The sequence below is a fragment of the Clupea harengus genome, chromosome 12 (assembly GCF_900700415.2).
Source record: "Clupea harengus chromosome 12, Ch_v2.0.2, whole genome shotgun sequence".
NCBI lineage: Eukaryota > Metazoa > Chordata > Actinopteri > Clupeiformes > Clupeidae > Clupea > Clupea harengus.
In genome coordinates, this window is record NC_045163.1 from 20,155,584 (window position 1) to 20,168,418 (window position 12,835).

Here is a 12,835-nt window from a genome sequence, read left to right on the forward strand (position 1 = left end):
ATGGTTCTGCTGGGGTTCTCTTTCACTCACCTGTATGGTTCTCCTGGGGTTCTGGATGCATCGACTGCACCAAGTAGCCTACAGTATGTTCCCAGAATAATTCAAGTAAAAGTAGAAAAGCTATGTAAAGGATAACATTTCAATCTAATTAACACTGAATACCATGGTTACCTGAGACGAACTTAATATGATGTTGCAGTAAACGCAAAAGTGTGAAAGTAGCCTACTAAGAAAACCCGGTTTTCCATTCTGAAAACTTTTATTTCCATAGAAAATAGAGCTGACTCAGAATGCTGAAACATTTAACATTTCAGAAAAGACGTAAGCTATACTTTTTTTAATATGTATCACATTTTACATTTTAGGCCTAAATAAATTCTCCATAATGGACATTTTTCTGAGATGGGCTATATTTATTTCAACAAAAATAATGTTATCTTGTCATGGAATCTAAGTGAGCAAATTTTTTTTTTTACAGGTTCAAAATCACAAACTCTGATTAACAATGTAACAGTCAGTTCAAAGGGGATATGGCTTGGGTATTTTAAAACATACCTAACAAGCTACTAATAAACTTCGGCCTGTCAACAGCAAACAACCTAATTAACATTTCAAATTTTAATTTTAAATGTATTTTTAAACCTTCATTTAACCAAGTAGGGCAAGTCCACAGCAATAATGTCTTGGGAGAAGGGAGAAGACAGAGAAGTAGCAGGAGGAAGTCCCTGAAGCATCTTGGGGTGGAGGACCTTGTTTTTATGACTCCAGATTAAATGTTTCCTTTAACAGTCATGGGAGACTGCCCAGGAGGGTTGAGCTGTGTGGCCTCTTTAAGATGGGCCGGCTGTGTGAGTGTACATTAGTTATAACAGCCACACCCTCAGCACTGGGCACACCTGACAGGAGTGGGCACACCCACAGCACTGGGCACACCTGACAGGAGTGGCCACACCCTCAGCACTGGGCACACCTGACAGGAGTGGCCACACCCTCAGCACTGTGCACACCTGACAGCACTGGGTACACCTGACAGGAGTGGCCACACCCTCAGCACTGGGCACACCTGACAGGAGTGGCCACACCCTCAGCACTGTGCACACCTGACAGCACTGGGCACACCTGACAAGAGTGGCCACACCCTCAGCACTGTGCACACCTGACAGCACTGGGCACACCTGACAAGAGTGGCCACACCCTCAGCACTGGGCACACCTGACAGGAGTGGCCACACCCTCAGCACTGGGCACACCTGACAAGAGTGGCCACACCCTCAGCACTGGGCACACCTGACAGGAGTGGCCACACCCTCAGCACTGTGCACACCTGGCAGCACTGGGTACACCTGACAGGAGTGGGCACACCCTCAGCACTGGGCACACCCTCAGCACTGGGCAAACCCTCAGCACTGGGCACACCTGACAGGAGTGGTAGAGGACTCGCCCAGCTCACCTCAGAGGTGCCATCAGTGTTAACCCAGATGCACTGTTGACGTTAGTGAACAGGCAAGAAAGGGGCCTCTACCTGCAGCTGAAGCCTTACTTAGCCACGTGTGCGTGTTTGTGCCTGTGTGTGTGTGTGTGTGTGCGTGCGTGGGTGTGTGCGTGCGTGTGCGTGCGTGGGTGTGAGTGTGTGTGTGTGTGTGCGTGCATGCGTGCGTGGGTGTGGGTGTGTGCGTGTGTGTGTGCGTGTGTGTTTGCGTGTGTGCGTGTGCATGCGTGTGTGTGTGCGCATGCATGCGTGTGAGTGTGTGTGTGTGTGTGTGTGTTGCTATGTTATATAAGTATGCATATGTTATCTATATGTATTTCTCTCAGTTAAAATGAAGAGTCATGGTAATGGTATGAGCAACCTTATTTTAAAGTCATGATGAAATTGCAACTTTAAAGACTAGAAAGGAGCTATGCCCTGGCTCTGAATTAAGGGTGTCGTTGGCCTTGTGTTTGACTTTTGCTATTCTGAGAAAGCAACTCTCACTGGTAGCCATGTCAACCACAGTAACAGTAGTTGTAGCAGAGGCAGAGGAAATGGGAAGTGGAATCTACTGACAAACATGACACGACCTCAGATGATCTTAATTTCTGCTTGTTTGATAAAGTGTCAACATGACAACTTGGCTAAGGTCAGTTTCTCATTATAGGAACAGTAAGCCACATCAAACTAGTTGCAGCTTCATACATAGCATTCAAAATAGCGCATATTCAAAGCTAAGAAGTCTTACAGAATACAGAGCATCATTCACTGTTCATCAGTATCCTGTCTAGAGCTGCAGGGGAAGAGGGCTCTAGCTCTACAGGCAGAGACCGCACTTCTACAGAACTACTGCCCTGTATGTGGAGAGATTCTGTGGAAAGTGAGTCTGCCTCATTGTCTTAGTCAGCAGAGAGCAGCCATTTGCATAGAGAAAGAGCCAACAGATGTAATGTTTCAGTCAGCGATGTGTGTTTTTGTGTGTGTGTCTACAGAATGTGAGCGTGTGTCTGTCTGTGTGTGTGTGTGTTTGTGTGTGTGTGTGTGTGTGTGTGGTCAGGGCACCTGAACGAATTAGTGTATTGTGAGGTCACAGGTTTTTGGTCAGTTCAGACTTGACCCTGTTATCATGAGGTATTCAGAACTGGCTGAGCAGGTCAGTTGAGAAGGGTTGGAAATTTCAAAAATTATGTCAGTATTGCATGAGCCGTGGATATATTTTCATTCTGTGATATAATCACACTGGATATCAAGCAGGTGTGCAGTTTATTTTATATTGTGTGTACTTTATATTGTGTGTGTGTGTGTGTGTGTGTGTGTGTGTGAGAGAGAGAGAGAGACAAAAGGGGCATGTGGACAGGTTTGGGCAGGAGAGGGTGTGGTTATATTCACATATGTACACACTGGAACACTCGTCAAACCATGGTTCCAGTCGCTCTGTATCACCACTGACGTCACACACACACACACACACACAGACAGACAGACACACAGGCACACAGACACACAGGCACACACACAGGCACACACACAGGCACACACACAGACAGACACACAGGCACACACACACACACACACACACACACACACACAGACGCACTGCTTTCCTTATTTTTGTAATTTCCTCTCTTTCATGTTCCTCTCTGAGACTCTGTTGGAGCCCCTGTTATTCTCTGCACAAATAGCTAAACAGTGAGTCATACGGCCTGGCAGAGGCCTTTGCAGTGCAGCACATAAGTCCCTGTGCCGTCCTCACTGCCAAAGCTCAGCTGCAAAAATAGGGTTCAACCTTTTCAAAACGCTGGGGTGAATACTGTTTTATGCGATTGGAGTGTGTATGGACTTGCTAGAAAGTTACAGTGTTGTTGCTACTGTTGCGCTCAGTCATATGATCAGAACTGCTGGCTACTTCCACGGCAGCACTGCTCTGGGATACACACACACACACACACACACACACACACACATACATACATACACACACCATAACACATCACATAAACACAAAGGCACACACAGGCAGCCTCAGTAATTATTGTTTTTCTGGCTAGAGCAGAGTTTCTGGCTCTTGCTGTAAATAAGTGAACAGACTTGTTAAGCAACCAAACCTTTAAATGAATGATCTGATGTAGAATACCAGAGACCAACACTATCCGTGATGGTACAGCCTGGTGTTTGTGTTGTATTGTGTGTGCATGTTCTCATTTCATTTACATGTATGCTCATTCCTTTGTTGACTTACTATGTATGTGAGGCTAAGTGAATAGACTGTACATTTTATTTTAGTCTGGGAATCATTTCTAATCGTTCTCTCTCTCTCTCTCTCTCTCTCTCTCTCTAGTCGCAGCCCAAACAGGCAACCCCCACCTCAGCTGCACAGGTCTCTGTGAAATATGAGGTACGTCCCCCCCCCTTTCTCTTCATCTCTCTTCATCTCTCTTCTGTAGTAGCTGCTCACGTCTCACCACGTCTTCCTGTTTCCACTCCATTGTCTGTGTTGGTCCTGCCTAGTTACTATTAGTGTGTGTGTGTGTGTGTGTGTGTGTGTATGTGTGTATGTGTGTGTGTGTGTGTGTGTGTGTGTGTGTGTGTGTGTGTGTGTGTGTGTGTCTGTGTTGGTCCTGCCTAGTTGCTATTTACTCCATTCTGGTTTCCAGTCAGTGAAGGTCCACCCTCTAAGTTTCAGCCTAAGAAGGCTGGCCAGAGTTGTTCACTTTTCTGTTTATGTGAAACACTCATCGGCATGTTTGTGTGTGTGTGTGAATGTGTGCTTGCCAGCATCTATGTGTGCGAGTTGTGTGTGAGTATGAGTGCGAGTGCGAGTGTGAGTGTGTGTGTGTGTGTGTGTGTGTGTGCTGAGTGTGTGTGTGTGTGTGTGTGTGTGAATGTTTGCTTCCCAGCATCTATGTTTGTGTGTGTGTGTGTGTGTGTGTGTGTGTGTGTATATATGAATATGTGTGCGTGTGCCCATGTTAATGTGCCTTGCACACATGGGTGTGTGCTTTGTTATGTTTTTTAAAAGCCTCCAGGATGATCTGAGAGGTTTAATCACAGCAGAGTGCAGAAAAGAAAACTTTGGACTTCCTGCCATTCAGTCAGAGACCTTTCCCTGCCCCTCTCTCTGGCCCGTGGACCTGCTGGCCCACTAAGAGCATTTCATTTGAACAATGCCCAGGTTCCACATGGCGTTAGAGGCAGATCAATGCCCAGGTTCCACATGGCGTTACAGTCAGAACACTCACGCACACACACACACACACACACACACACACACACACACACACAGAACACACACATACACACACACACACACCCACACACACACACACACCCTAATATTGTGGCTTTGTATGAGATGTGTAATCCTCTTCAGTCCTCACTATAAGCAGGTTCCCCCTAACACATTTCAGACAAGGCTTATCTGAGAATCAATACTCATTGCTACTCTATGATATGTGAATATGGGACATCCTTGTTCTATGGTGTGCCAGACTGTTCACTGGAAGATGCCTGAAGCTGCTAATCAAATCACAGATACTGGAATACTAGATACAGTGTGTAACAGGAAGTTGGACCACACTGATGTGTGCATGTTTATTGGGAACAGTACAAACGTTGTGGCCGGCGGGTGCATTGTCCCCCCTCCCACGGTTAACATAAGTGACTTTGTTGTGTGGTCAGGAAGAGACATGCGAGTTGATACTGGAGTGTGTGGGGGGAGGGAGGAATGCTGAGGAGTTCAGATAAAAGGGAAAATGTTCCCTCGTGGCAGAATAAGTGTGTGTTTTGTAAATGTTTAGCAGGTCCAATAGAGGGGGCATTCTCCCTGTATCCCTGTGTGTGTGTGTGTGTGTGTGTGTGTGTGTGTGTGTGTGTGTGTGTGTGTGTGTGTGTGTGTGTGTGTGTGTGTGTGTGTGTGTGTGTGTGTGTGTGTGTTAAATGTTTGGTGGGTCAGAGTGGATGAAAGGACATGTCTCCCAAGAGAAGTATTTGACTCACTTATCCAGTTGTTCTGTAACCGTGGTGATGCCATCTGTTTGTCTGGGCACTTCCATAGCTATGCCACAATGCCTGGGTGTCAGCTCGCCACAGCATATTCCCTCATCGGCGGCAAGTAGCCATGACAACAGACACCTTAATTTAGTGTTGTCCTATCTGATTCTGTGGCACCTGATTGGCCAGTTCCAAGTTCCAAAGGATGGCAAGCCTGCCTTCCAGAGCCAGGATATTGTGTTTCCATAAACAGGATAATAAAATCTGCTTTGAGAAAAAAAACAAAAAACATTTGAAAGTAGTGGCCTACCCATTAAATCTCCAGCATTAACTCTGGCCATCCAAAATTGATATTTAAAATAGGAAACTGTAAATGCAAATGAATGAAATGATAAAGTTGAGTTCAGGTATGCTTCTTTGCTTTATTGTATTTATTTATTTATTTATTTTTATTTGATCTTTTATTTATTTTATTTCAGTACCTAGCTATCCAGTGGGTTTGTGGAAACTGCTTTCATAGCAGTTACTGTGTCAGACGCTCTCCTCTGGCTTCTGTTTGTTTTGATCGTGACTCACTGTATGAGAGCATCTGCTAAATGACCTCCTTTTCATAAGTGCAATTTTTGCATGACCTATTAACTCAGTATCAGTATACTGTGAGAAATGATGGGACATTGTTCATTTGTTACTATATTTATAACATAGCAGAGAGTACAGTCTTAAGGGGAAAAGGTTGCTTCTGAGCATTGGCTGGGGCTTCATCAGTTTTATGCAAATTCCTTCGTTACAGAATGCCCAGGCTGTCTCAGGAGGAGCCAGTGCAGCAGGGGGCGCTCCGACACACAAAGGCCCAGTCAAAGCCATGCCCGAGGTACAGAGAACTACTGCTGCTGTACTGCTGAGGCTTCGCCTGCTTTAGAGCTCTTTGCTCTCATTTCCTTCTTCATCATGGCGCTCTTACTCCACCCTCTGCTTCTTCATCATGGTGTTCTTACTCCATCCTCTGCAGTGGCTCTCATCATTCCTCTCATGCTTCCTAAAATGCCCCTCTCTCTTCAGCTGACCTGAGCTGTGTGAGGCCTAGATCCTCTCCTAGGTCCTCTCCTAGGTCCTCTCCTAGGTCCTCTCCTTTGGGAAGAATCATATTTTCTCTCCTCGTTGTGTTGAGGTTCCTCCCACTAAAAGCTCCTCCGCAGGTGTCATTTGTTTTCTTGTCCCCCCCTGAAACCTGAGCCCCCCCCCCCCCCCCCTATCTGCTGCTGTGTTCCTGCTGGGCCTCGCCCTTCATCTCAGGACAGGAACTCCTGGTGGTGCTTTGATTCACCTTTCTGGCCATCGCACAGACTTGTTCTTTGTGATTCAGTTCCACGGCTTCTGTACCTGTTTCCTGCGGGGCATTTCTCTGTGCTTGTGGTGGGGATTGCCACATCCGTCTGCATGTGCAAACTGGCTGTTCCTCAGCAGTCAGATGGAGCCTGTGTGTGTGTGTGTGTGCGTGTGTGTTGGTCTGCTGTTCCAATGACTGTGTACCTGCTGCTGGTTTGCTTGCAGACAAAGCTTGTGTCTCCCGGTCCAGCTGCATCTCCAGCCCCGAAGGGCTCCCCGAAAGATGTCCCCAAGGTAGTGTGTCCTGATCTTCCAGCTCCACTTGTCTCTGCTGATACATACAGTGCATACAGTGGTGATCCTATGTTTGTGTCTCGTTGTTATCTAATCGAGACGAGGGTTTTGTGTTTCACACTCTCCGTTACTGTTTGTACTGTTTGTGTCTTTTTCCTTCCCTACTCAGTGTCTGGGCTAGGTTTTATGAGTCATTGTTTTGATTGACATGCTTCTGTAAGTTTGCGTGTGTGTGTGTGTCTGCGCACGTCCGTTCACGTGTGTATCCGTGTGGACCTGTCATTCGTAGACCAGCGCTACCGTCTCTCACGCCAAAGTAACCCCCAGCCCCACGGCGGCCACAGTAGCCGCAGGAGCAACTAAAGCCAAGACGACCCCGGCACAAGAGACACTCAAGGTAGAGGGACTGAGTTCAAGCCGCAAAAGGGAAAAACAAAAACAGACAATTTGTCGATCTTCATCGTTATCTATTCATTTCTTCTCCATCATTTTCTTGCTCTATGGCTTTTGCACGCTACAGATGGGCTCACTAAAGCGTCTTGAGGCAATTGTATCGTTTTGGCGCTATATAAATAAAGCTTTTCTAAGGCTACACTTTCATCTTCATCCTCACCCTCACGTTGCTTCCTCGTTCTCTACCCTCCTCACGATCCTCCCGATGCTCGCTAAGCTGCTGAATATTTGGGGCGTTTTGAACATTTGCTGTTATTTCATTGGGTGCCGCTCTGCTCTTCCTGCCCACTCTCCCATCCTGTGCTCTTCATTCATTGGACGCTCCGCCTGTGCTCTTCATTCATTGGACGCTCCGCCTCGTTGTCAATCTCATGGGCTGAACTTCTCCATCACTTTGACCTACCGATCATTTTTTTTGCGCCGATGGTGGATTTACCCAGAGTGCTCTGATGACCTTGTGCATGTGTGCTGTGCATTGTAGAGTACACCCATCACTTCAAGCGCGTCCCAGGTAGCGAAGGCGGACGCCCCCTCAGCACCCAAGCCTGCTGCTAAAGGTGGTGTGTCTGCAGGCACTCAGGCAAAGGATGCCAAGCCAGCAGAGACTAAGGTAGCCTCCTGACCACTCAAAGATGAATCTAGGAAATCTCAGTATAAATACTTGTTTTTCCATTGTCTTCTGCTACTCTTACTGGCATTGGTTGAACTTGTGGCTTAATGTTATTTTCTGTGCCTCAGTTGCAAACCCTTCTCATTCTTGAAAGAAAGCAGCTCAGTTAGGATTGTCTTATAACGACAGTTTAAGCTTTGGTTCGTTGCCATGGTGGGGTGTGTGGTTGTCACCTTGTAATGGTTAAGCTCTGTTCGTGCTCCGTCATCCAGGACTCTTCTTTTGTCTGTTTTAGGTGACACCCAGGCTGAAAGTTGCTTTAGTAGAATATCTGAATACGTATTGAGTGTAGAGTTATGACATTGTGTGGTTGAGATCTGGTTCTGTTTGGGCGGTGTTATAATTCCATTAGGATTGTGTCATGTGTACTCTTGGTATTTCTTGTGGTCCTGACTGGTTGTGTTTATATTGTATGTATGGTGATGTATGGCTGCATAAGAGGACTGCTATGGTTAATCTAGGGTTATATTCCTTATCTGTGGTTTTGTCCTTCCTCAGGTGCAGAGGGAGGTGGGCCCTCCTAAAGCCCGTGCCAGTGCTCCGGTAAGCATTCTGCCTCTCATTCTCTGTTTGAGAGCATGTGTGTGTTCGGTGTGTGTGTGTGTGTGTGTGTGTGTGTTCGGTGTGTGTGTGTGTGTGTGTGTGTGTGTGTGTTCGGTGTGTGTGTGTGTGTGTGTGTGTGTGTGTGTGGATGCTTTTTTATGCAAGTTTGTGTTTCTCAGTGTTCAGGGTTCCCATGGTCATGGAAATTCAGTGAATTAATTGAAAGTTTTGTAAAAGTCATGACATTTTATTTTGTCGTATGTAGTTCTAGTGAAATTAATTATGTTATTGTACTTTTCATGGATAATGTTTTGTTGTGCGAATTTGTAAAGTGTGATATAGTTTCCAGCTGAACTGGCATGGCCTAACCAGCTTATTACAAAAAGAGGTAGTTGTTTAAAGACAAGTATGCAACAATCTGCCACTTTTTTATAGGTAACTAGTACAGGTATCATCTTCAAATACATTTTCATGTGAAGGACAGATAAACACACCTGTCGTTCCAGCTAGCTACCGAGGCTATGCACTATGCAGCTCTGTATTCCGTTTAAAAAAAAAAAAAAAAAAAAACTTTCATATCACGACATCCCCAAGAAAAGGAAATTTCCATCCCCAGGAAATTTGATTCAAGGTCCTTGAAAAGTCATGGAAAAGTTTTAAAATGTTGTCCATGAAAATGAGTGGGAACCCTGAGTGCTGTGTGACCACAATGTCAACCCCTCAGTTGTTGGATTGCTGTTTGTTTCTGTGTGTATATGCCTGCTATTGTCTTGATACGTGTGTTTGGGTTACTGTGTGTTTATGCCTGCTAATGTCTTGATATTTGTGTGTGTGACTGTGTGTGTAGGCCTTTGAGGTTGATCCTTTAGATGCCCTGGCCGGCACTTTGCCTTCAGAGTCTTTGAGGCCCACTGCTCCCGTATACACAGGGCCAGAAGTCACAGAGGTACATATCTGTGGTGTTGTGTGTGTGTGTGTGTGTGTGTGTGTGTGTGTGTGTATGTATGTGTGTGTGTGTCTCTGTGTGCCTCTGTGTGTCTCTGTGTGTCTGTGTTTGTGTGTGAATGTGTGAATGTTTGTGTGCAGTTATGTGTTAATTTCACACTGCGTGTTTTGCATTGTGTAGTGCAGTGCAGTCATACTTGTGTTTGTGTTAACAGCATTTTACTAGCATGATCTCATGTTGCATGTTGTGTGTGTGTGTGTGTGTGTGTGTGTGTGTGTGTGTGTTATGTATGTGTGTATCAGCCTGACGTAACCACAGAGGAGGGTGTATTATGTGGGGAGAGAGATGACACACTTCCACCAGGATACAGATGGGGGGACCTGGTCAGTGACACCTCGCATCCATCCCCTCCTCCTCCTCCTCTCTCCTTCTTCATTCTTTTTCTCCAGCCATTAAGTTCCTGTGCTTGTCTTTCCTTTCCTTCCTCTTATCCTTGACCGGTTCTTCTCTTGTTTTTGTTTATCATCTGGTTTTTGTCTTGAGGTTGAGAGATAAGGTGCCTACAATGTGCTGAAATCAAAATAACCTGTCCAAATCATACTTCCAGGATTAATTCCGCTAGGAAAATCTCACCTGTTAGACAGGTTGTACAGATTGAAATGAAGTCTTGTAAACAGTGATTTATATCATGTGTGTCGTCTGTGTGTGTCTGTGCATGTGTGGCTGGCTGAGGAAAAGGTCTTTCTTTCTTCGTCATCTTCCTCTTCCTCGTCAAGCACTTTCTTTTCATCACCATCGTGTCCTTCCTGATTTTCCTTCCCTACAAATGAAGACACTCTTCTTGTGGCGGAAGCTATCCTGAACTCAACCAGAGGAGCCCCACAGTGTATCCCTTGTTATCAGAGCAGTCATGGCTTTGTTTCGTGTTTGTTTTCTAGAGTGTGCAGCAACGTATACAGTCCTTTAACCTTTGACCTTTCTTTAGGAGAAGAAGGCCCCTGCTGCTAAACCAGACGTGAAACCCAAGGTAAGAATGGTTATTTTGTTAATAGATGAGGGCAATATGAGCATGAAAGCCTTTGTGCCCCGACTGACCCCAGGGCTAGTGCTGTAAAAAAACAAACCTGTTTTCCGTTAACTAGTTTCCCTAACCGCTCTGACCCACCAGACCAGTAGCTTTGGTTTGACATAGACCTGTTGGGTGTGGGTCCTTACATATGCGAGTGTGTGAGAGAGTGTGAGTGTGTGTGTGTGTGTGTGTGTGTGTGTGTGTGTGTGTGTGTGTGTGTGTGTGTGTGTGTGTGTGTGTGAGTGTGTGAGAGAGTGTGTGTGTGTGTGTGCTGTAGGTCCTGCCTGGGGTCCCGGGTCTCAGCCCTTGTTTGTGACAAGCCCAGAGTAGTAAGTGGGCTGCCGTGTGTGTGTGTGTGTGTGTGTGTGTGTGTGTGTGTGTGTGTGTGTGTGTGTGTGTGTGTGTGTGTGTGTGTGTGTGTGTGTGTGTGTGTCCCAGAGTAGTGAGTGGGCTGTCTTAATCAGCTCAGATACATGGTTTCTCAGTGCCAGAGGAACAGAGATGATTCCCCTCTGCATAAACATGCATCCGTTGCCAAAATAATCTAATTTAAGGACACTGGCCCTGTTTCTAAGTAGAATCATTACAGAGGAAAGACTTACTTATTTTGTAAGGTAGGACATTGTGAGGATGAGGTCGTCATGGAAAACTTATAGTAAACTTAATCTAAGTATAAGTCTATGTGTAAGCATACTCACACATATACTTCAGGGTATACATAGGCCTACACACAGATATATAACATGCATATGTTAGCCTCTCCAGTGTTAGCCACTCCAGTGTTGGTGAACTTTTCCCCTGTCAGTTGGGCACTTCCTCAGTGTGGAATGTTGCACTGCATTGTGGGGTGTTGGCTTTGCAAATATCCAGCCACCACACCTTCCCTTTGCACACTAATACACTTTCAAACACACACACACACACACACACACACACACACACACACACACACACACATACATATACATTATTTTACATGCGTGCATGATCACAACATTCTTATAATCCTAGAACAGTTACCATCTACCTGTTTATTTCATACCTTGCACACTCAAATACACACACGCATACATCCGCATACATTTCCAGACATCCTCAGTATTCCCAGCAATCACCACACAAGGGCATGTGGACTGCCTGTTGGAAACTGCCCATCCACCACACACACACACACACACACACACACACACACACACACACACACAGACACATAGACACACAGAAAAACACAAACACACACACAGAGAGACACTCTCACACACACACACACACACATACACACACACACACTTTGTTCTGACTGCACTACCCAAGTGAGTTTAGCTTGTGCTTCTGTTCAGCTACACTCCGTGGAGTGAGTTAGTTAGTTAGTTATGTAGTGGCATTGTTTAAATGTTTCCAGAGAGGTCTTCAGAAAGACTGTGTTTCTGAGCCCTAGTGTGAGGAATGTTGTGGGTGTGTCTGTACTTTTCCTGCCATGACACATGCTTTCTGTTACGTTACCGCATTGTAGTCCCAACGCTGGTCTCAGGTGACCCCTAGTGGATAGTTTGTATATTACATTTAAACTCATTAGTGCTTTGTTGTTTGTGAACATCGTATTAATGTTTTGCACGTGTGTGTGTGTGTGTGTGTGTGTGGGTGTGTGTGTCTGCAGAAGCCCATGAATACAGATGAGGCGTTGGATTCACTCTCTGCTGGCTTCATGTCCTCTGCTCCCCCAGCCCCTCAGAAGAAGGTGTGTAAAGGAGGGAATAACTGAGGGAGACTTGTTTTCAACTGGTGAACTGGACAGATTGTTTTGTTTTTTAAAGAGAGAGAGAGAGAGAGAGCGAGAGAGCGAGAGAGAGTGAGAGAGTGAGAGAGAGAGAGAGAGAGAGAGAGAGTGTGAGTGTGAGAGTGTGAGAGAGTGAGAGAGTGAGAGAGTGAGTGACAAACTTTCTCCAAACAAACACCCAGGCAGTCAGTCTCCACGGTATTCATAAGTGCTAACGAGTGTCTGTCTCGTTAACTGTTGTAAGATTCATGATCAAGCAGCTGCTGTGACCACCAAAAGTTGGCCGGCAGAATATCC

General features: G+C 45.7%; 1 protein-coding gene across 16 annotated transcripts in view; it reads left to right on the forward strand.

The window, feature by feature from the left end:
• The window catches only part of cast (calpastatin), a 45,267-nt gene that overhangs the window by 22,837 nt on the left and 9,595 nt on the right, over positions 1-12,835 (forward strand). For 5 of the 16 annotated variants that reach the window (XM_031577291.2, XM_031577280.2, XM_031577281.2 and 2 more), the window contains 10 exons: positions 3,809-3,865; positions 6,251-6,331; positions 7,012-7,080; positions 7,370-7,477; positions 8,015-8,143; positions 8,702-8,746; positions 9,594-9,692; positions 9,995-10,075; positions 10,678-10,719; positions 12,419-12,499. In XM_031577291.2, the coding sequence (XP_031433151.1) occupies positions 3,809-3,865; positions 6,251-6,331; positions 7,012-7,080; positions 7,370-7,477; positions 8,015-8,143; positions 8,702-8,746; positions 9,594-9,692; positions 9,995-10,075; positions 10,678-10,719; positions 12,419-12,499 (792 nt within the window). The remainder of the gene's footprint in view (positions 1-3,808; positions 3,866-6,250; positions 6,332-7,011; positions 7,081-7,369; positions 7,478-8,014; positions 8,144-8,701; positions 8,747-9,593; positions 9,693-9,994; positions 10,076-10,677; positions 10,720-12,418; positions 12,500-12,835) is intronic. The other 11 variants (XM_031577289.2, XM_031577290.2, XM_031577292.1 and 8 more) reach the window with 8 other exon arrangements.